Raw genomic sequence first — 22,911 nt, forward strand, 5'->3', positions numbered from 1 at the left:
AACAAAAAGCCTTACTATACAGGTCTTTTTTTATATTTAATATTTACAGATTACAATCACATTTTTGCACCTAAATCAGAGACATTGATCTGGTAACTTGGAAATTAAATTTGGAGGGGGAAAAAAATATCCAAATTGTCTTTATTATCTTAATTTATTTTTATTTGTATATAGGTGTCCCAACATGATTTTTTTGAATGTCAGAAGTGGTTGAACTGAAGTAAACAAACAAAATATTTTATTCTTGACTTTAGAAGTAAAGTAAAATGACTAAAACAAAACAAAAAACAAGCGTGCGTTGTTTTTGACGTCCTCCCTGGAAGCGTACTCGGCCCCTTCAAAGTATTTTGTTTTTCTTCCGCGCTTGGAAGTCGCGCGTTTTGCTCTTAATGGACTTGACCAGCAAAGCCAAGCCGGCGTCCGACGACGACGACGGCGCCGCCTCGGCGTCGTCATCCGGCCGCCGGCACTCTTCCTGCCGTCGTCGGCGCTTCTCGTCCAGGATGGTCTGCGTGGCCCGCGTGCGCTTGTAGCTGGGATGCGACGGGTCCAAGTTGAACAGGTGCGACGTGAACATGGCCTGGAAGCGAGGGTCCGACACGTCCACCTGGAAGGCCAACGACAACGTCGGAAAGGTCGACGGCGTCGGACATCGTAACCGAGCGAACTCTGACCTGGAAGTGGTCCTCGGGCGGCGCCTTTCCGCTCTTGGTCATCTTTTTCTTCTTGCTGCGGCTCAAGTTCTGCAAGTCCACCAACTTGTCGTAGTTGAAATGTTTGCGCTCGGCGTCCGGCTCGTCCTCGTCCATCAGCAGTGACATCTCCGCCTCCATGGGAAAGGCACAAAAATTACACTCCTAATTACAAAAACTAAATTTGGAAAAAAAATGTTCATTCATACTAATTTGAAGTTGTTTGTAATTTTTATTAATTTATTTATTTTTCAATTTATTTTTTATGTTCGTTATCATTTATTTTTCAAATATATATTTTATTTGTTTTTGTTAGTGATTTGTTATTTTTTAATTTATTTATATACAGATTGAAAAATTATTTTTTACGTTATTATATATATATTTTTTTTTAATTTTTCTATATGTTATTTATTTTTAATATATTTTTGTTTTTAATTTATTTGTTATTTATTTTTAGATATTTTTTTTATGTTTTGTATTTGTTATATATATATTTATATATATTTTATTTGTTATTTATTTTTATATACTTTTTAAATTTTTTTTTTTTTTTTGTTATTTATTTTTATTATTTATCCATTATTCCACATGGAACTTGCATAATAATAATTAAAAAAAATAAAAAAAGATAAATTTGTGATTTTGCATTTTAACATGAAGTTGAACTCAGGACTGTTCAATTAAACAAAATTAAATTTTCAATTTCAATTATTACACTCCTAATTACAAAATCAAAATAAAAAATTTAATATATTTTTTTAAAACATTTAATTTATTTTTTACTGTTTGTTATTATTTATTTTATTTCCTTAATAAATCTTGTTTGGTCCACACATTTTCTTTGAGTTGTTTAAATTGATACATTTGCACCTTTTTTTAATTTAAAATAACTAATTTAAGACATTTTGTTTCATCCAAAAGGAAATTGCATAATTATAGTTTCAAAGAATTGTATTTGTCTTAATATTTCTTGTATTAGTTTTTTTTACGTTTAAACATTTTCTTGTTTTGTACCAAAAAATGAATAATTGTCAAAATAATGGTGATGATTATTTTTGTCATGTACAAATATGCACGTGTGCGCATGTGAGACCTCGCGTTGTCGTTGGTCTTCCGTGCGCTCGTCTTCGTCCCGCTTTTTCGTCTTCTTCTTCTTGTCTTCGCTCTTGCGGTCTGACGAGACCAACAGGAAGAGGTGATAGCATGCTAGCTGACGTGCGCGCTAGCTCGGGCTCACCTGCGGGTGCGACTTGTTGTCGGAAGAAAGGATGTTGGAGGTCCGCGTGGTCCGGAAGTTGGTCGTCGCTCAGTTGCCCGTCCTGAGGAGGGAAAAAAAAAAATCAAAAATAAAAGCAATAAGTACGCAAGCGTGTTTGTTTGCTAGCCGCTAGCAGCGCTAACAGAACGGTTTTAGGGGCCGCTGACCTGGTCGTCACGGCGACAGAGGTCTTTGTGTCGGTTCTTCTTGGCCTTCTTCCCGTCTCGCTTCTTCTGCAGGAAGTCCTCCCAGGGCGAAGGCCGCGCCTCCTTCCGCTCCAGCTTCTTCTTCACCAGCTGCTCCGTCGCCTCCTTCAGGCCTGGAGGGCAAACGCGCGCCTCGCATTTGCGTCACGACGACATGTGCTTTTGTGCAAAATGTTTGCAAACTTTTTTTTTTTTTTTTTTTTAGCCTTCACAAGCTTGTCCCTCACTTTGAATATATTAATATATTTTTTATTTATTATTATTTTATTTATTATTATTTATGATTTTATTTTACATAATTTTCCATTCTATTTCTATATCTTCTTCTATTAGTTTCAACTTCTTTTCTATTTTTATTCATTATTATTGAGTTATTTTTATTTATTATAACAAATATAACAATGATATATAATAAATTTTTTCCACTTGGCTGATGATGATGACGACGACGACGTCATCTGTGCTGAGGAGATTTTTATTTTATCAGCACAGATGACGTCATCATCATTCGATAGCAAGTGGGAAAAAATTTGTTTTAAATGTGTGAATTATACATGTAAAATCATAAAGTTATCAATTCATTCCGGGCAAAATATGAACTTTTTTTTTTTTTCAAGTATCACTTTAACAATTTGAAAAATTTCCGTTGACGAGAGGGAAGAATTTGGATCTTTTTCGTTTGCGTTCTTACCCGGCACCCACGTGACCTCCATCTCCATCTTTGGCTCCGCCTCCTCCTCCTCCTCGTGCTGGTGCTCTTTGCTCTGGTTGTGGCGGAGTCCTCGCAGCAGCTGCCGGTACTTGTCCAGCTGCTCCTGGCTCTTGCTCGGCTTGCCTTGGCGCTCACCTTGGCGCTCGCCTTGGCGCTCCTCCTTCTCCTTCTCCTGCTCCTCCTCCGTCGCGACCTCGTCTTCGCTGGACGAGGCCAGGTAGGCCTTGAAGTCCATGTCCAGCAGGTCCTTTTTGTTGAACTTCCTGCTGAGGGCGCTGACGCGCTCCGGGTCCGTCTCGTCCCAGGTCAGCTCCACCTGACAACACACGTCAACCACGTGACGCTTTTGTTTTGGTTGCAAAACTGATGCATATTTCAAGCGTTTCATTATTGAGGTTTGTTTTTAATATCCGTCTTTTGACAACAAAACATTGACTGTTGACAATTCATGCTTTTAAGAAGCTTTTTGTGTCAGTACAACAACATGCTGACATCTATGATATGGAAAAACAAAACTGCCAAATAATATAAGTCAAGTGAAAAATAAAGGATATGAAAAATATAATTCAAAAACAAAATACAAAAAAAATATATAAGCTTATGTTCATATGTAGAGCATTTTTATTGACTGATTTTTAATTCTATTTCTATTTATATATTTACTTAAACATTTTTATTTTTGTATTTTTTTATTAATTTATTTCAGTATATGTGCTGTTTTTCTTTCTATTCATATTTTTTTTGCATTTAATATTTGAATGATATTTTTCTATTTATATATTTATTTCTACATTTTTATATAATTTAATCCCTTTTTATATATATTTTACTTATTTTTATTTATTGCAATATATGTGCTGTTTTTCTTTCTATTTATATTTCTGCATTTAATTCTTTTATTATATTTTTATTATATTTATACATTTCCACATTTTTATTTTTTGAATCTTTTCTTTTTTGTATTTATTTATTTTTATGTATTTATTGCAGTATACGTGCTGTTTTTCTTTCTATTTATAATATCTTAGCATTTAATTTTTTAAATAGTTTTTATTCTATGTATGTTTCTTTCCACATTTTTATTTTTTGAATATTTATTTTTATATTTATTGTTTATTTATGTATTTATTGCAGTATATGTGCTGTTTTCTTTTTATTTATAATATTTTTGTATTTAATTCTTGAAATATATTTTTATTCTATTTATTTCCACATTCTTATTTTTTTTTTTTTTTTTATTTTATTTTGGCATTTTCGGTATGTCGGTAAGGATCGGCCTTGCCGGGCTACTTCCTGTGATGTGAGAGCGTAGACCCCGCCTCCTGGTCACATGACCACTCCTACCTTTGAGGTGGCGCTGGCCGACGAAGTGAAAAGTTTTGGCGCGTACGTGGCCAAGTTGACGTGGGCGGCCTCGTCCTTGGGGGGGTCCTCGAAGGTCATGTCGTCGGGCACGAACCTGGACGGACAGACGGACGATGGCGATCACGGGCGCACGTTTGCGTCGTTCGCCGCACGCGACCAACCTGAGGTCGAGAACGGAGCAGCTGCTCTCGTACTCGAAGCCGTCGCACTCCTGGTAGATTTTGGCGGCGGTGGCGGCCGAGTCGCACTCGGCAACGGCGTAGAAGTACTTGAGACGCTTGAACTGGTAGTCGCGCTTCTTCTCGCGGTCAAACCTGGAAGGAAACGCGGACGGCAGCTCGCTTTCAAAACATTTCTTTATACTTCATTTTTACTTTTGGCTTGAAAATGATCTCAATGATCTCACAATTGTTTAACGCTTTGCTTGAGTTCATTTTTTTTCATCTTAGTTTATTGTTTTTTTTTGTCCAGTTAGTTTCATAAACACAAGCTGGACTTCCAGTTTGTTTTTGTTTTATAAAAGCATTTTTGTTTTTATTTTATTTTGCAAACATTTATTTTTTTTATCTAATTTTAGTTATTCATTGTTAATGTGTGATAAATTAAACCAGTAATTAATAGTTTAATAAATTTTCTTTTTTTTTTTAAAAAAGCATTTGATTTGATTTTGTTAACAATCTTTTTTTTATTTTAGTTATTTATCATTGTGTTTTCATTTTGATTTGATTTTGTTAGCCAAAAATGTTTTTTCCTGAATTTCAATTTTTTTTATTTAATATTGTGTGATAAATTTTTCCAGTAATTAATAGTTACTTTTATAAACCTAAGATGCAGTTTCATAAAAAAAAAAAAAAACATTTTCATTTTGATTTTATTTTGTTAACATTTTTTTTTAAAGTTATTTATTATTGTGCAAAAATGAAACCATGAATTAATAGTTACTTTTATAAAGCTAAAGTTTCACGGCTGTCATTGGAAAAAAAAGTGAAATATGTTTTGAACGTTTCTCGCATCTGCTGAGAAGTCATCTGAGGCGTTTGCTGGTGAAAATGAGTTTGACTGTATTTTTTTCTGAATTGGTGGCGGATCGCGAGAAGGTCACCTGTCGTCTTTGCTGTCGTCTTCGGAATCGTCCGGCAGCGGCCGCAGCTCGGCCGGTCCATGCGACTCTTCCATCTTCAACCTCTGCTTGCCGAACTGCGACGGGTAAATCTGCACCACCACAAAAAAAACAGGACAGAACTCCTTGCGAGCGGCTTCATTTTTTGCACTTTGACGCTTCGGCGACCGCCTTAACCTTGACGGACAGCACGGCGCCCCCTTCTGGCTTGAAGGAGTCGAGCATGGCCAGCAGGTCTTTGGCCTTCAGGCGGTCCCAGTCCACGTTGCACACGGCCAGACGGCGCCAAACCTGGAGGAGACGGCGGGCGGGGTCAGACGAGGGTCCGACACGGGCCGGCCGGGTTGCCGCCGGGTTGACCTGCTCGCTGCGCACGGCGTCCTTGCAGAGGTCGCCCCAGTCGTGCTGGATCTCGTCGTCCTCGCGCCGCAGGACGGCGTCCGTCTCGTCCTCGTCCTCGTCGTCGTCCTCGTCCGAGCTGGTCTCCACGTTGCCCTTGCCGCGAGCCAGGTCCGGACCGCTGTCGTCAGCGGAATCGCAGGACGACGACGACGACGACTCGTCATCCTCGCCGGCTTCCTTTTCATCTTCCTCATCCTCATCCTCGTCTTCATCACCTGAGCACACAAAATGAGAGAGAGAGAAAAATAAGTGAAGTATCCCTTTAAGTAGGGCGATAACCGATATTTGGAGCCAAAATACATATATAGGGGTGTGCAATTAATCAAAATTCAATTACAATTTCAATTATTACACTCTACGATTACAACATTTCTATAATCATAAATATATATATATTAATTGAAATTATTTAAATGTTACAACAGTTCTATGGCAATTTATAAGTGTACAGCAATGCACAATATTGGTTTTTAAACAACATACTTGAAATTTATATATTTGTACCTTTTTCTTTTTTTTAATTATAAAAACTAATTTTATAAATTTTGTTTGGTCCAAAAGGAACTTTCCTAATTAGTGTTCCAAAGAATTGTATTTGGAACTTTAAAAAAATACAAATAAAATAATAATAAATTAATTTAGTATTATTTACATGTTTAAACTTTTTCTTGTTTTGTACCCAAAAATATAAGCTTGTTTGATTAATCATTATTTCAATCATTACGGAATTAATCGTGATTAATATTTTCTCAATAATCGAGCAGCCCTCTTGCTGAGCTACCATAAGAGTGACATGATGTAATGGTGTTCAGAATGGAATGAAGTGCTGAGGGGCGCTTTTCACGGATGGTTTTGCGTTCACTTCATCCCATGTTGAGCAGCAAAATCGAAATGAGGAAATTTGATTTTGCTCCGTTGTGACTTGACTGGTCGATCGGTCGAGTCTTCCTCACCTGTCTTGACCTGCTCCTGATCCTCGTCGTCGTCTTGTTCACTTTGTGAGATCTGGTAGAAGCGCCTGAGGTCCTCGGCGGTGGAATGTTGGACGGGCCGCCCGCGCTTGTCCACCGTGTATTTGACTTTGAAGCGCTCGTCGTGGAACATGGACGCGAAGCGCTGGTCGATCGCGACCTTCCGCTGGCGCTCGGGCATTTCCCAGAAACGAGGGTCCCGCTTCACGCGCGAGAAGCGCTCGTCCGACGGCGTCCCGTCTGCCTCCTCCTTCTTCGAGCTCTTTTTGGACGACGACATGGCGGCCACCTGACAACAATGACATCACATTAGAAGAATATACCACAAAAATAATGATGTTTAAAAAAAAACAAAAAACATTTTGACTGTTCTTTTATTTGATAAATCATACATACTAGCAATTAAAACATTTGTACATAAACAATGCCCAAGGTTCAATACATTTTGGGGACGCTGTCCATTTACCTGAGGAAGAAATTTACTTTTGAGACATGGCTAAACTGTTTTGGGAGAGATTTGATCTATTGTAGGTGATCTATCTTTGTTGTGCTGACTGTGACGTTCGGCCACATCATCTTGTAGTTAAAAACGTCATTTTTGTTTGATGATTGTGAGCTCAAGTAATCAACGAAGAAAAAAACCTGTCGTATTTGTATTTATTTTCGTGATAATCCTGACGTGATGAAAGTCAATTCATCTTCGAAATTCTACGCACGTTACACCAAAGTGAAAATACAATAATAGGGTTTTGTAAAAAACAAAACAAAAACGTCCCCGTTTGACATTTCACAATTGAATGAGGAGAAACTTGAACGTTGTTATTGTTGTTCGACACAAAATGGGGGCGGCGGGCGAAGAAAGCAAAAAAAAAAAAAAAAAAAAATGAATTAATTAATAAATAAGCGACACTGGAAATGGACAACAACTCATTAAACCGCCGAGGAAAACACGAATAATAATGTTTAAGTTGAAATTCTTACCGTCAACTGGGACAGCGAAATTGTAGACCGCGATTTCACACGTGTTTTCCCAGCATGCAACGCGGCTCGGCACTTCCGGACTAAACTACGGAAAGCAAAACAGGACGAAAGGACACTTTGCGCGAATTACAGAAAGTAAAAAAGAAAAGTGTGGAAACATATAGGCCGACACTGTATAACAATTTTTTAGCACAGAAGATAGATAGATAGATAGATAGATAGATAGATAGATAGATAGATAGATAGATAGATAGATAGATAGATAGATAGATAGATAGATAGATAGATAGATAGATAGATTTATTGATGGATTTAAGCTCATATAAGGTCTATAAGAAGCTTATCCATGCTTTTATCTCCAGCAGACTGGATTACTGTAACAGTCTTCTGACTGGACTCTCTAAAACGAACATGAGACAATTGCAGCTCATTCAGAACGCTGCAGCTCGACTTCTGACCAAAACAAAGAGATCAGAACATATTACTCCAGTACTCAGAATAGATTTTAAAGTTCTGCTCCTCGTCTCTAAATCACTAAATGGTTTGGGCCCTGAATATATCCAAGAAATGCTGATTGGATTTCTCGTCTCTGCTGCATCAGCGCAACTCGCAGCTGAACATGTTTCAAAAGTGTGGCGATCATTGTTGACTTCAGGAAACATCCGCCGGTGGAAAAGTGTGCCGGTTTCAAGCCATGTTTGCCGGTCTACGGACCATCCGGGCGGTCTGCATGAGGATTAGGCCTCGTCGGTGTCATGGTGGCGCCCGGCACGCTAGCCGTGATCCCGCCTGCCACGTGAGTAATTACACGGGCACGCTAGCCACATAATCCCACGCGCGCCGTTTCATTCCCCTCCCGAGCGGCCGTGCAGATGTCGCCGCTGTCCGCACGCACGAGCGGACCGAGCCAACGACCGACCGCCTGATGACGTCACAGACATCCCGGAGATCGATTCTCAACCATTTTCTAGTAGTTTGAAGTTTACACATTTTTTTGTGTGACGTATTCTGAATAAAGACAAAACAGCACGCGTTGTTTCAACAGAAGAAATAAGAAAGAAAGAAAGAAAGAAAGAAAGAAAGAAAGAAAGAAAGAAAGAAAAAGAAAGAAAAAAGAAGAGAAAGAACGAAAGAAAGAACAAAAGAATGAAAGAACAAAAGAAAGAAAGAGAGGAATAAAGAGAGAAACAAAGAAAGAAAGAAAAAAGAAAAAGAAAAAGGAGAAAAAGAAAGAAAGAAAATCCAGCCTTTTTTTTATCCATCCATCCCAGGCGGCGGCCATTTTGCCACTCGCTGTCGACTGAAGATGACATCACAGGCAACAACCAATCACAGCTCACCTGTTTTCTGAAGCGAAGCTGTGATTGGTTGTTTAGCTGAGCAACCATGATGTCATCTTCCCCTGAGAGCAAGTGGCAAAATGGCCGCCGCCTGGGATGGGATGGATAAAAAAAAAAGGCTGGATTTTGCAGCTGAACTCATATTCCACTAACGTAATACTAACCGGAATAGCATAATTACACTAGTGGGGCTGCATGCAACATGTTATTGTCAAGAAAAAAAAATTGGGGTTCATAAAAATGAATCCGATAAGTTGCCGCTCGAGAGGACAAAATGGAGTGACACGATTATATTGTGCTTGTGTGTGTTTGTGTGCAGCGTGTGACCGAAGGCGTCTGCACAACATGGAGGATTTAGGCCTGAAAGAATTTGAGGATCCGCTCGTCTGTTCTTTCCATCCTGAAATGTTGATGAAAAGGTGAACGAACGGCGAACGAACGAACGGCGAACGAACGAACGGCGAACGAACGCCTCAATTTATACAAGCAAGATCTTGTTTCATATTTTTCTTGCGCATATAATTGCGATCTGGTGTCAAATCCCAAAGGTCCGCTGTGTGCGTGTGTGCGTGATGTAATCATTCAATCAGGATTAATGGCCGTCGGTGGCACGCCAGCGGTCGGTCGGTCGGTCGGTCGGTCGGTCGGTCGGTCGCCGGCAGCTGTTTGATTGTGAACCTGCCAGGCCCAAAAACGTGAGAGTGAGTGAGCGCAAAATGCAAACGTTTCTTTGCATTCAAACAAGTTCAAAGTTGAATTTTGGGGGGGAAAAGTGTGTCTGAGCACATCTGGCGAATGTCAAAACAACTTTTGGAGTTGGTGCTCGTGACGGTCCCGGAGGGGTGAATGCAATACTTGGGTAATTATTGTCTGACATTTCCATTTGTTTGATGATCTTAAAGGCCAAATTTGTGGCACGCTGTCCACTTTTTAGAGAACGGCTCCACGAACATCCATTCGTCTAAACACAGTATTCGGATTAATACTGCACAAAATGGCCGCCCCCTTCAACTTTGCAACTTTCTATTCTTTTGGGCGTGGCCCTTGGAGCAAAAAAATACATTAAAAAATGAAGCTTTCAAGTGAGGAAACAACAGAGAAATGTTGACACTGGAAGAAGAAGAAGAAAATGAAAATGTTGTTTTGGCTTTGACTCCACGTGAGGAGCGATGACGCCGCCTTTTCCACACGCGCACGCGCGCGCGCACACGCTCAGCAGGAGTGATGTTTTGTTTGTTTGTTTTTTTTGGGGCCATCAGTAAATCTCCCGGCCGGCTGGCCTGAATCCTGCATGTTGCCGTGCAAAGCATGTGCGCGCACGTGAGCGAGTCTCCGCCCCCTCCCCCGCGTCCCGTTCGTTGCCCCTCAAAGCGGCGTTGGCGAGCGCGCCGCCCGTCAATCACGTCATCTGGTCCTCAACATGCGCGGGCTCCTGGAGAGCAGCTGGCGGCGCTTCGGCCCGGCGGGTCGCGGCTCCTACGACTGGCTGACCCCGGCGCCGCCCTCCGCGCGCGAGCAGCAGGTGAGCACACACGCACAGGTAGAAACTTCTTCGCCACAAAACGCTTCACGAAGAAAAAGAAAAAAAAAAAAAGCAACTTTGGACCACTTTTACTTCGGCTAAGTCCTCCTCGGCAGTAGGGGGCGCTATACCACTGACACGTTGGCGAATCATCATTGCGTCAGAAAAAAAGAAGTCTTTGTTTACATTTTTTTTTGTCAAGTCAAGTCGTCAATGAAATTTGATAGGTTAGTTTCGTTTTGTTTAGTAGTTTAAATTTAATGTTGAAGTACAAAATAGTTTGAATTTAGAGATGCTGCAATGTTGAATTTTTTTTACTCAAAGCCAGCCAGCTACATGCAGTGTACCTAATGAAGCGGCCACTGGGGGCGCAAGCGACCCGAGGCCACGCCTTCAAACCAATTCACACGCGCGGCGCAGCAACACATGCAAACACGCAATGCGTTTTGATCAAGTCATTCGAATGGACTCCAAAGCTCCTCAAACGTCGTTTCAAGGAATTGCTGAAGTCATTTGAATGTATTTGTAGTCATTCAAACGTACAATTGTGACATTACACTACGGCATTATGGGAAATGGGAAATTTTATGCATGTTTTTAACATTTGGTCTGTACATTATTCCCAATTTTGAACCACTTTATCAATACAATGGAAGGACTTTGCTGTATGTTGGAACGACTTTGCCCAGTCAAAAGTTTTGACTCCACAATAAAGACAAAATGTTATAAAATGAAGAGCAAAGAAATTAGTGAATGCAATTCGTGGTTAAAAAACGAAAACCCAAACTGATTGCTTATAAATAGTGTTCATTTTATTGGCCGTTTTTACTTTTAGTTTTCATTTCCATTGTCTGATCTGGCTTACCTGGCCAACTCTCCATTACAAAGGGTTAAGGCCCCCCTTTTATCTCCAACCGTAGTAACACGGGATTTACAGAGATGACGGGGACGCTTCAAGCTGGCGTCGAAAAGGATTCGTTTAGGTTCTCACCGCCCCAGTTTTAGAGTGTCAGCCCCGGCTTCCATTAGACTACACCCTTAACGAGTAACCTTTGATGATTTAAGGATATACAATCTAATCACACTCTTTTTACAGTGGCTCCTTTCCTTATGATCGGTTGCACTTAGAATGACCTAAATATGTTTTACTGTCCTTGTTAGAACCGTAAGGGCTTGTTTTATTTGTTTATGTAAGCCGAAATAACCTTTCAGGAATTTTTGGGAACGCAGCCGACATGTAGATGGAACTATTATCTATTCAATAAGGTATCTCTAAGTATGACTCAAATAGTGAGAGAAAAGTGTTAAAGCAGGAAGGTGAAGGTTGGGTTTAAAAAAACAATGATTAATGTGACCACACACATGAAAACCCTAAACCACATCTTGTCTTTCTTGATTTATTACTTGATCAGTGTTCAAACCAATAGCAAAGCAAAATTTGTACAATAATGAATATATGTTGATTAATGACAAAAATTAATGAGTCACATCATAAATTCAAACAGAACAGAATCACATGTACTCACAAATTTGTTGCTCCTTACTCCAGACCATCAATTGAAGAAACAAGAAAAAATAAAAAGAAAAGAAAAATCAAAAACCAAAAAGGAGGGCAAAAGCTTTGAAAAAGAATTATTCCTTTGCTGGGTAGTCACGACAGGTAGCTATTCTGTGATGAACCACCTGGGCCTAATTATCCTTGAGCTAAACTAGTAGCTCAAAGAAACTAATTGAGGAAGTTTACCATTTACTACCCCGGCTGTTTAATTTAATAAAACTGATCAAAACAAGGGGAACTATTATCTTCTAACAGCCAATCAAGACAATGTGTCTACCACAAATTACTCTTATTTTGATTGTTAGAATTACTTCCTCATTTAGCATATAGGGGTAAATGGGGCGCAGAGACGAAAATGCCCTTCTCGACAGAGAGAGAGCCTCGATCTTTTTTGCACGCCCGCCTCGTTTCGTCCCCGCCAATTTATAACCTCGGGATGCTGAACATAGCATGACTAAGCACAGATGAGTGTGTTCCAGTCAGTCCGTACCAAAGTTTGAACTGCTGAGTTCTAAATGTCTGGTGCTTACTTCCTCTTCTCAGTTCCTCTTAAAACTGCGACCTTAACAGCTTTGCAAAACCCATTTGTTGACAAGGTCCAATTTTCTATGCAGACAACACATTCATGACTTTAAAATAAACTGTACTTCCCATTTGTGAATAAAATCCCTTCGAAGCTTTTTACTCATAATGCCCCACACCAATACTGATTAATATGCACATAAAACTCAAACCACACTCAAATAAAATACATGTTATGTCAAAACCACGTTTTTTGCAATCTCATGGCGACATGTCGAAAAGGCCTTTACTCCCGCACTCCATTTAAGTATGTGCTTTGACATGTGAGCGTGTTGTGTGTGCAAAGTGTGTGCAATTGTGTTACCGTAAATGGATATGTGTATATGTGTTTTATGCTGGCTGCTGGCTCACAAGTATATTTACCAATTATGGGGCATGTTTAAACGCTAATGAAGTTGACAACCACACCAAAGACATTTCAGACTAGTGTTGTGTGACATACCAGATTTGTGTGACATAGCGATTATCTCAAACAATCATTGCAACGTTGCATCCATTTGTTAATACATGGCACAGGTTCACATTATACATGTTAGTGACATCATCCATATTTCAACTTTTGGTGACATCCGCTCAGCCCTCAGCCCGTGTTACTCGTCACCATCACACTTGTTATTATTTTTTATCGTCAACCTCATCCCGTTTTTATTTAGTCAACTTTTAGTCGACTATAAGTCAAGCATTTTAGTCTTGATTTTAGTTTGTTTTAATGATGAATGAACAACAAAAAACTGCAGATAAAGTATTTTCAAAAGCAACAAAGTTTCAGCAACACTAAGTTGTAGTTACAATGCAGCTGATGATGTCCAATGTCCAATTTAGTGGACTCGTAATCAATCGCAATTTCCTCAAATTATAAAATCAATACTTGGGATATTTTGATGATATTACTTTGATGTTCCAATAGATTTTTTTACTTGACTTTATTCATATCTAAACTTCTGTCGGCCATCTTTTTCTTTTTTGCACTTACAATCGTCGACCACTGGATGGCAGTGTATGTCAAGATTACACTTGTGTCCACTGGATTGGCGAATTGTTCAACGGTGGCAAAAATATTCTTGTTTATTGGCGAAAACAACGTTTTAGTAGCTGTTTCTCAGTTGAAAGTTTTTGTTGACAAAACGAATGCCACCTGTAAACGTCACGTTCCTTTTCAGGGCTTCAACTGGAACGACCTGGACGACGACCGGAAGTACGAGCTGTTGCTGTACGCGCTCCTTCCGGCGACGGCGCTCCTGCTGCTGCTGGCCCTGCTGGCGGCGGCGCTCTGGCGGCGCTGCCGCCGCTCCTCGGCCTCCAAGATGGGCCTGGCCAACGTGATCGCGACGCTGGACCTGCAGGACGCCGAGAGCGGCGGCGGCGGCACCGACTTGCTGCTGTCGTCGCTGAGCCGCCACGCCAGCACCAGCTCGGCGGGCTCCGACGGGGTCTTCGTCATGGTCTACCTGCCGCCCCCTTACGAGGAGACCCTGAGCAAGATCACCAGGGCCGCCAGCCTGGCCAGCTCCAAGGACGCCGAGTCCGTCAAGATCGAGGACCTGGAGGCCAAGCTGTGCCCGGAGATCAGGTCCAGCGGACGCTACGTGTGACTGGCGGACAGTAGAAGTGGGAAAAATAAAAATCCAAAAAAACATTTTACAAAAACATTTTTTTCATTAGATTTGGCAGAGGCATCTTTTGTTGAATTACAGTTAGAATTCATTAATAAAAAAAATCGAAAAGTTTCCTCCTGTACTAAACATCATGAAGCATATCATTTATACATGTATTCAAACTCAACTCAACTTTATTTATAAAGCGCTTTAAGAACAGGCTCGATCGCGATCTTCTTCTTCTTCGTCCTGTGTGTGCCGTCAGCTTGTTTGTGATGTTTGCTACTGCCCCCTGCTGCCCAACCATCAATAAAAGAATCCAGTGGGGGAAAAAAAGTGCTTTTCGATTTGTCGTACTTGTCAGTAACATCGTTTGAAAAGCTTTTTTATGTATTTTTTTATTCAGAATGAATACTGTACATCAATTTCTTAAATTCATAAATGTTTACTTTGTGTGTTTTGAAAGCCATTAAAAAAAAAAACAATTATTGAGATTCAATAGTAACGATAAAAAAAAATCATGAATTAAAATGGTTATATAAAATGTCCAAGTCTAATTTAATGTATAATAATATCAACAATGTAAAAAAAAAGTTTGTCTTATGAATGAATTAACAAATTATTCAACGAGTTTAATGGATAAGTACTTGAAAAAAATGAATATGATCCAATCACTTAATTTGCATATGCATACTGTAAATGAGTTCATCCGAATAATAATCGTTTATGTACATTTTTAATTAATTATAATTTAATTCGAATTAAGCAATAATTTAATTATTTTGCACAGATATTCTTCAATAAACCATATTTACGAGTAATTTCATGAGTAAGAGGAATATTAAAAAACGATTTTAATTACATCAAATTGTAAGCACTAAAAAAGGCATGAAAACATTTTAGTTCGATCAAATGTGTTTTAAATACTATTTTAATAATTATTATTAATAATTAGATTTTAATAATCAAAATTTTTAATCCATCAACCAATTCTTAAATGAGATAGAAGATTAAAATTAAAATAAATAATGAAATCATCAACAACAGTTGCTTGTAAATGGCGCCACAAGCCCTACTTTTCCCGAAGGTTGGAGTCTGGCGCCATCAGCAGCAGCCAATCAGCAGAGAGAAAGCATTTGATTGGTGGGAATCTGCTGTGCATTTTTTTTTAATGAGGAAGCTTGTGCAAAGAGAGCAAAGAAGAAAACAAAATACAGCCAAGCTTGCAAAGCTCGCCAACAATTAGTATTATTATTATTTTTTTTTTACACCAGCTTGTTCACACGCATCCTTCAAAAAAGTTGTCGGCTTGGAAACACTCCTTGTCGGCCATCCGGAAGATATTCCTGTTGGGTGGACAAGAAGAAGAAGAAATAAAGTTGTTAAAACGGCAACACTTCATATTTAGAAATCTGCGTCAGTGTTCCCATTTCGAAATGATCATTCTGACAACATTCCTTGACGATCACAATGTCCCATCAACCTGTCAGCTATTTTTGGAACAGGCATGGGCGGGCAAGTCATCGAAAAAAGGAGGGCGTGACCCGCCATTGGGATTTGGAAATCTTTTTTCTTTTGTATATATCTCATTTTCATTTGTAAGGCTTTTCACTTCCTGTTTCACTTGAATTGTGTTTGTCATTCTGAAAAGTGGACTTACATCCAGTACTGACTGTTCACAAAGCAATTCAGGTCGTCCGTGATGTCGTCGTCGATGAACGCTGGAATGGGAGAAAGGAAAAAAGCAAAACAATTTTGAATGGTGACAAACGAGACGCGTGCATACGCTTCACAACGTCGTATACAAGCAGCTGCTCAACGTACGCACGCTACGGGAAGAAAACGATCAAGATAAATGATCATACAGCAAGTCCTCGACTTAAGCCGTTTCGACTTTACAACAGTTACACCCGGTCCACCATTTTGGCCCCGTCCGCCATTTTGGCTCCTCGCCTGCAGCGTTTTCCCGTCGACCGCTATTTCGCCCTGAGCTAGTGCTAGCGTTTGTGCACTTGTGGGAGTATTTTTGGCTTTTTTGCCCTCTTTTTTTCCACATCATGGCGCCAAAGAAGAAGAAAGTGACGTCTTCTGTCAATCCAGCCAAAAGAAGAGAAAAATGGTCGACGGCCGCTTCCCTTCCACAACCGGGCCCTGCGAGGGGTCATCGCCGAGTCCCGTGATTCGGACTTTTCCGTCGCTTGTCGCCATCTGTTTTGCCCTTGCTAGCTTGTGCTAACTTCTCCTGCTAGCTGCTCTTTCTAGCTGTTCCCGCTACTTCTTGCTAGCTTCTTCTGCTAGCCGCTCCAGCTAGCTGTTGCTGCTGCTCACCAATAATAATTTCTAGTATGTCCAAAAAGAGAAAAGAAAAAGAGAAAAAAAGGAAAAAAAAAGGAAAAATGAAAAAATGGGAGAAACGAAAAAAGAGAAAAAAGAAAAAGAGAAAAAGAAGAAAAAAAGGGAAAAAGAGAAAGAAAAGAGAAAAAAAGATGAAAAAAATCATTTGTAGTATATATGTGCCAACTTTCCGGATTCACGCAGGAGACTCCCGAATTTCAACCCAATCTCCCACGTGGCTCCTAACCCGTCATTTCTCCCGCTAATCTCCCAATTTTGTAGCATGTTTCCATTGTAAGGAACATTTGACACAGAATCTGGCAACCCTGACCTGCTTGCGCAGTAAACGGACGGCAGCGATAGTCAAGAAGTCTCGATTCTTCCTGGAATACATCCAAGATTCGACCAGGAAAAGATTTGGAGGCTGCACTTGAGGTGAGCGCGCCACGTGGCGTTCTAGCGGTTTCATATAGAGACAACGAGACACCTGATAGCAGGGCCGAACTGGCCATCGAGAACTTCGGGCCGATAAATATCGATGGGCGCTTGTCGCCACTCGTCGGCCGCCGTGCGCCTCCTAACGCCGAACAGTAACCACATCAGTCACATCTATCGTTGCTTTTTGTATGCGGGGCTTCAAAACCTAATCCAGCAGAGGGTTCACCAATTCTGGTCCTCGAAGGTCCGGAGTCCTGCAGGTTTGAGATGTTTCCGCCTACCAACACACCTGATACTAAAGATCCGGATTGTTATCGGGCATGTTGCTGATAAGCTGATGATATGAATCAGGTGCGCTAATCAGCCGAAACATCTCAAACCTGCAGGACTCCGGACCTCGAGGACCAGAACTGGTCAACCCTGTCGCAGTTTTTACGTCACTCGTTGCTTAATCACTTGCTGCCCTGCAAAGCGTCTTCCAACAATCGTAAGCGTCCTTTTGTGCCGACTAACGAGAGGTAGAATTGCTGACTCACCTCTGCAGGAAGTAATGCAGAAGTTGTGCGTCCAAGGATGACTGGAAAAGCAGAAATCCTTGTCCGACAGCTGGAAGACTCCATAATAAGTGCGGACGGACGGCGGCTTTGCCAAGATTGACGATTCGAGCTGCCGCCGCCGCCGCCGCAAGCCTCCTCCGGCCGCCTCTTCCGAGCTCCACAGACCCTCCACGTGTTTCTTCAGCGCATCAATCTCGGCCTCCTCCGCTATCCGGGGGGCGAAGGCATTGGGAAATTGTACGGGGGCGTTTCCAGGTCTAAGTCTGAGTGGTGCTGTGGTGGTTGTCGGTTCGGTTGCTCCTGTGATGTTGACTGGCACTAGAACTACAGGGGGTCTTGTGGTGTTGGTTGTTGTTGGGGGTTCGGGGGCTCTTGTGGTTGTTGTTGTTGTTGTTGTTGGTGTTGTTGTTGGAGCCTCAGGGGGTCTTGTGGTGGTTGTTGGAGGTTCAGGGGCTCTTGTGGTTGTTGTTGTTGTTGTTGTGGTTGTTGTTGTTGTTGTTGTTGTTGTTATTGTTGTTGTTGGAGGTTCAGGGGCTCTTGTGGTTGTTGTTGTTGTTGTTGGAGGTTCAGGGGCTGTTGTGGTTGTTGTTGCTGTTGTTGTTGTTGTTGTTGTTGTTGTTGTTGGAGCCTCAGGGGCTCTTGTGGTGGTTGTTGGAGGTTCAGGGGCTCTTGTGGTTGTTGTTGTTGTTGTTGGAGCCTCAGGGGCTCTTGTGGTGGTTGTTGGAGGTTCAGGGGCTCTTGTGGTTGTTGTTGTTGTTGTTGTTGTTGGAGGTTCAGGGGCTCTTGTGGTTGTTGTTCCTGTTGTTGTTGTTGTTGTTGGAACCTCAGGGGCTCTTGTGGTGGTTGTTGGAGGTTCAGGGGCTCTTGTGGTTGTTGTTGTTGTTGTTGGAGGTTCAGGGGCTGTTGTGGTTGTTGTTGCTGTTGTTGTTGTTGTTGTTGTTGTTGTTGTTGTTGTTGTTGGAGCCTCAGGGGCTCTTGTGGTGGTTGTTGGAGGTTCAGGGGCTCTTGTGGTTGTTGTTGTTGTTGTTGGAGCCTCAGGGGCTCTTGTGGTGGTTGTTGGAGGTTCAGGGGCTCTTGTGGTTGTTGTTGTTGTTGTTGTTGTTGGAGGTTCAGGGGCTCTTGTGGTTGTTGTTCCTGTTGTTGTTGTTGTTGTTGGAACCTCAGGGGCTCTTGTGGTTGTTGTTGGAGGTTCAGGGGCTCTTGTGGTTGTTGTTGTTGTTGTTGTTGTGGTTGTTGTTGTTGTTGTTGGAGCCTCAGAAGCTCTTGTGGTGTTGGTTGTTGTTGGGGGTTCAGGGGCTCTTGTGGTTGTTGTTGTTGTTGTTGTTGTTGGAGCCTCAGGAGCTCTTGTGGTGTTGGTTGTTGTTGGGGGTTCAGGAGCTCTTGTGGTTGTTGTTGTTGTTGTTGTTACAGGTTCAGGGGCTCTTGTGATGTTAGTTGTGTCTGGAGGTTCAGGGGCCCTTGTGGTTGTTGTTGTTGGAGCCTCGGGGGCTCTTGTAATGTTAGTCGCGTCTGGGGGTAAAGGGGCTCTTGTGGTGGTTGTTGTTGTTGGAGCCTCAGGGACTCTTGTGCTGTTGGTTGTTGGAGCCTCAGGAGCTCTTGTGGTGGTGGTTGTTGTTGTTGTTGGAGCCTCAGGAGGTCTTGTGGTGTTGGTTGTTGGAGCCTCAGGAGCTCTTGTGGTGGTGGTTGTTGTTGTTGTTGTTGTTGGAGCCTCAGGAGCTCTTGTGGTGGTTGTTGTTGTTGTTGGAGCCTCAGGAGCTCTTGTGGCTGTTGTTGTTTCTGCTGTTGTTGTTGTTGTTGTTGTTGTTGGAGCCTCAGGAGCTCTTGTGGTGGTTGTTGTTGTTGTTGTTGGAGCCTCAGGAGGTCTTGTGGTGTTGGTTGTTGGAGCCTCAGGGACTCTTGTGCTGTTGGTTGTTGGAGCCTCAGGAGCTCTTGTGGTTGTTGTTGTTGTTGTTGTTGTTGTTGGAGCCTCAGGGGGTCTTGTGGTGTTGGTTGTTGCTAGAGGTGCTAGAACTGCAGGGGATGTTGTGGCGTTGTTTGTCTGTTCAAGCAAGACGGGCACGATAGGGGCAGTTCTGACCAAGCTGGTGTCCAGACTTGACATTTTCTCCAATTCACATATGACTGCAACGCATGAAGACAACATTAGTCCTGGCATAGGCTTGTGTACAAAACCTTCAGTTTTCAGTCTTGTGCGTTGAATTTGTTCAGATGACGTTTCCAAAGTTGTGGACAGCATTCAACAGACTTCTCACCCACTGACATGATGATCTCTCGGAACTTGTTGATGCCTCCAGGTAGCTGGATGGCCTCTTCCAGCCTCCGCTTCAGTTCACATCTGGTGACGACGCGGCCCTGGGACAAGCTCGGTACCAGAACCGCCAGGACCAGCAGCGACATCATCCAGTCTGACCTCATCTCAGGAGCGTCTACGAGGACCACAAAAAAACGGTCATAACGTAAAGGGTGCTGGAAATATCACACGATTGGCGAAAACAAACCGAGCGAGCAGTTTCAGATCAGATTCAGAAAATGGAAGGATTTGAGGATCCAGGTGCGAGGGGGACCTCCTGGAGCCCCGGCCTGGGCGGGGAAATGGCTGGAGAGTCTGTCTTATTTCTTGTGGCTCAGATCCAGACGAACATCACAGAACTATGTTCTGCTAAAGAGACGTTCGCCTCATTCAAGACACGTCGCAATCTTTCAACTACACGGAAACCATTTCAAAGGTTTCAAAGATCCGCTTAACTGAGTGCTTCTCGACAGACCGCGTTGCAAGTTTTGTTTCGTTCGTGACCAAAAATCTATTTCTTTTTTCATGGGATGTGTATATTTGTAACTGATATGTTCGTCCTTCTCGGCAGTTTAGAAGGGAATCGCCGGTCCAAGCATTTCTGTTGCAGTCGCATCGTTTCTCTGCTTTGGAATCACAACTATGAGCATTTGTTTGTTCTTATGTGCAAAAAAATGGAAAGCTGCCAATAAAAGTGGACATGATTAGCCACTAAATGTTTGATACGTTCTGATGTAAACCCATCAGACTTTTATTAAGGGCAGAAATTTCGCCCCTTGTCAACTTGTCCGTTAAACTTCATTCGGATCTTCTGTAACAATTTGACCACCTTGTGATCGTTTTGGGATTGGGAATATTATTTTTTACAAATGTTCTTATCTTCTATTTATGCCAGATTTTTTTTTTTGCTTTGCTTCCAATCTTCCTCTTGTATATTTGGACTCGTCAAGACAGATTGATATATTTGTATTTATGACATATCTGTGTCATCATTTGTTTGATCTATTCATGTCATGCAATTGAGACCAGATTGTCATTTTCACTCGCAAAGCGTCAGAGGACATCAACGGCCGACGATATCAATCAAGCTGACATGAGGTGACCTTGAAATGTTGATCAACTTCTTATCGGGCCTGATTGATGTCAGGTGTGCGTGTGGGGGCGAAAAGTGGCAGAAAGTGAATTTGCGCGTGCGAAGCGACGTGACCTGCCAAGCGCGAAACTTGCTGTGCTTGTGGCTGACATTTTGTTTCCCGGAAACAAAATGTCACTGATGAAGCAACTTGCTGTATGATTACGCAACAACATGAGCATATAGCAGCATACTGTACATGCATGCATCCAGATCAATAATAATGAAACAACATGTTAGGATGGAGCAACAAACGGCATGTAAGCGTACGTGTGTTGGAATACGATTAGTAAGCAACAGAACGAGATCACATAACATGCGCATACGTGTATGAATATTGAATACGTCAAAATGAAATAAAAACACGTCAACAATGTTAGCCTCATCCACACGTGTCAAGATCCACTTCATGTTTTTGAGCTTTCTCCACTCCGCGTTCGACACACCTGATGATTATACTTACTGATCATCTTAAATAGGAATCAGCTGCGTCAGATTGTGGGAAACCTCAAAAACATGCAGAACTCTCGAGGACCGACGTTGACGTAGAAGACGATCGTGCGTATCCGATGTTTTTGGTATCGATCAATCGATCCGTTCTTCTACCAATGAATAAATCATTTCAAATTTGATTTTCGATTCAAATGTATAATGTTCTGAAATCAGTTGAGAGGGATTCAGATGTTATGTCGTACTTTGTATTAAAAAAAAAGTGGGATTGATGTTGTACTGGTGCCGGTTTGGTTATTGTTTAACAAAGTAAAAAATGTTTGCAAATGTCTTCTTTTGATTAAATGCAGAAGATAATAAGTCTAATTTCATCAAATTACTGTTGATATGCTGAAATCAGATTTGGAGCATTTTCAATTAAAACGATCCATTATTAAAATAGTTGATTCATTTTCATAATTGATTGCGACTAGACATGATACGACCTGGCATTATTACACATTTAAATCACAACAAGAAAACCTTAACAGCAGGACGATTTCTGATGACATCATGAAGCAAGAAAAGCAAGTTAAACACAACAATTGCACGACAAACGAACGATCACGCAAAATCAAACCAAATTATGTTCTCACCACGTCTGAAGTGTCGCTTGAGTCAGAGCAAAAGTTCGCTGGCGTCGTCGCATTTCCTTCTTATACGCCGCGCTTGTCGACAAACCTGTTTTGTGGTCTTCGTCATTTGCGCCCATTCAAACTTGGATCCCAGTCAAAAGTGCGTACCTGCCTGCCTGCCTGCCTGACTCACCTGCCTGACTCACCTGCAGGCATCTCGCAACAAACTCATGATGAGCCTGGCGGGTGACACTTGACGGTCCTCGCAAAATTGGCTTTGCAAACGTGCGGCCGGTGGGCTGAAATGGGACCCGGCCCGCTACAAACGTGTCAAATTGGAAATGAGATGCGACAATGAAGCCGATTGTGAACAAATCGGTCAAGATAAAAATCAAACATGCAATCGGATTGACAAATCTGTCGTGAGATTTTCTTTTCCTGCATTCCGCGTTTGTTTGCTTCATTGTCGTCGTCGTCGTCGTATCCTCCGGACTACCAGGAAGAAAAAAAATAGATCGTCCAATCATGTTTATTTTGATTTTCCCCAATCTTTGTGAAGTAACTTGAATACTGCAAAAGACATTTTTTGAAAAAAAAAACAAAAAAAACACGTTTTTATTTTTAAGATATGATGTGTCCACTACAGAGGACATTTTTTAAAACATTACTAAGAAAAACAGGGGAAAAAATAGATTTTTTAAAAAACAGAAAACAAAATACTCAGAAGAAATATTCAATAAAACAGAAAAGAAAATTAATAACAAAAAAAAAAGCTCCCCATCAAAAAAA

At 41.4% G+C, this 22,911-nt stretch overlaps 3 protein-coding genes across 10 annotated transcripts; 1 reads left to right on the forward strand and 2 right to left on the reverse strand.

Moving 5' to 3' along the window:
• Window positions 1-221: 221 nt before the first annotated feature.
• Window positions 222-13,469, reverse strand: esf1 (ESF1 nucleolar pre-rRNA processing protein). 2 transcript variants are annotated; one of them, XM_077523503.1, is made up of 14 exons: window positions 12,099-13,469; window positions 7,711-7,795; window positions 6,712-7,018; window positions 5,717-5,973; window positions 5,534-5,647; window positions 5,339-5,448; window positions 4,398-4,550; window positions 4,216-4,330; window positions 2,851-3,187; window positions 2,121-2,272; window positions 1,933-2,014; window positions 1,789-1,868; window positions 675-827; window positions 222-607 (listed from the first exon to the last, which is right to left on the reverse strand). In XM_077523503.1, the coding sequence occupies exons 3-14, from the start codon at window positions 7,007-7,009 to the stop codon at window positions 338-340; spliced, it is 2,121 nt and encodes a 706-aa protein (XP_077379629.1). In that variant the 5' UTR covers window positions 7,010-7,018; window positions 7,711-7,795; window positions 12,099-13,469; the 3' UTR covers window positions 222-337. The 2 variants fall into 2 exon arrangements, with proteins under 2 accessions (XP_077379629.1, XP_077379630.1); XM_077523504.1 differs by lacking the exon at window positions 7,711-7,795.
• smim28 (small integral membrane protein 28) lies at window positions 10,304-14,526 on the forward strand. The gene is made up of 2 exons (XM_077523508.1): window positions 10,304-10,572; window positions 13,873-14,526. The coding sequence occupies exons 1-2, from the start codon at window positions 10,471-10,473 to the stop codon at window positions 14,302-14,304; spliced, it is 534 nt and encodes a 177-aa protein (XP_077379634.1). The 5' UTR covers window positions 10,304-10,470; the 3' UTR covers window positions 14,305-14,526.
• Window positions 14,527-15,459: 933 nt separating this feature from the next.
• On the reverse strand, window positions 15,460-22,286 carry LOC144020228 (uncharacterized). Of its 7 annotated transcripts, XM_077523502.1 has the most exons (7): window positions 22,144-22,286; window positions 19,889-20,062; window positions 19,489-19,757; window positions 19,297-19,344; window positions 17,616-19,221; window positions 15,968-16,028; window positions 15,460-15,653 (listed from the first exon to the last, which is right to left on the reverse strand). In XM_077523502.1, exons 2-7 carry the CDS (start codon window positions 20,049-20,051, stop codon window positions 15,587-15,589), a joined length of 2,214 nt encoding a protein of 737 aa, XP_077379628.1. In that variant the 5' UTR covers window positions 20,052-20,062; window positions 22,144-22,286; the 3' UTR covers window positions 15,460-15,586. The 7 variants fall into 7 exon arrangements, with proteins under 7 accessions (XP_077379628.1, XP_077379623.1, XP_077379627.1 ...); XM_077523497.1 differs by having other exon boundaries at window positions 17,616-19,488; window positions 19,522-19,757; XM_077523501.1 differs by having other exon boundaries at window positions 17,616-19,344.
• Window positions 22,287-22,911: the final 625 nt, after the last annotated feature.

Source organism: Festucalex cinctus, chromosome 6 (genome assembly GCF_051991245.1).
Source record: "Festucalex cinctus isolate MCC-2025b chromosome 6, RoL_Fcin_1.0, whole genome shotgun sequence".
In the NCBI taxonomy this organism is placed as follows: Eukaryota; Metazoa; Chordata; class Actinopteri; order Syngnathiformes; family Syngnathidae; genus Festucalex; species Festucalex cinctus.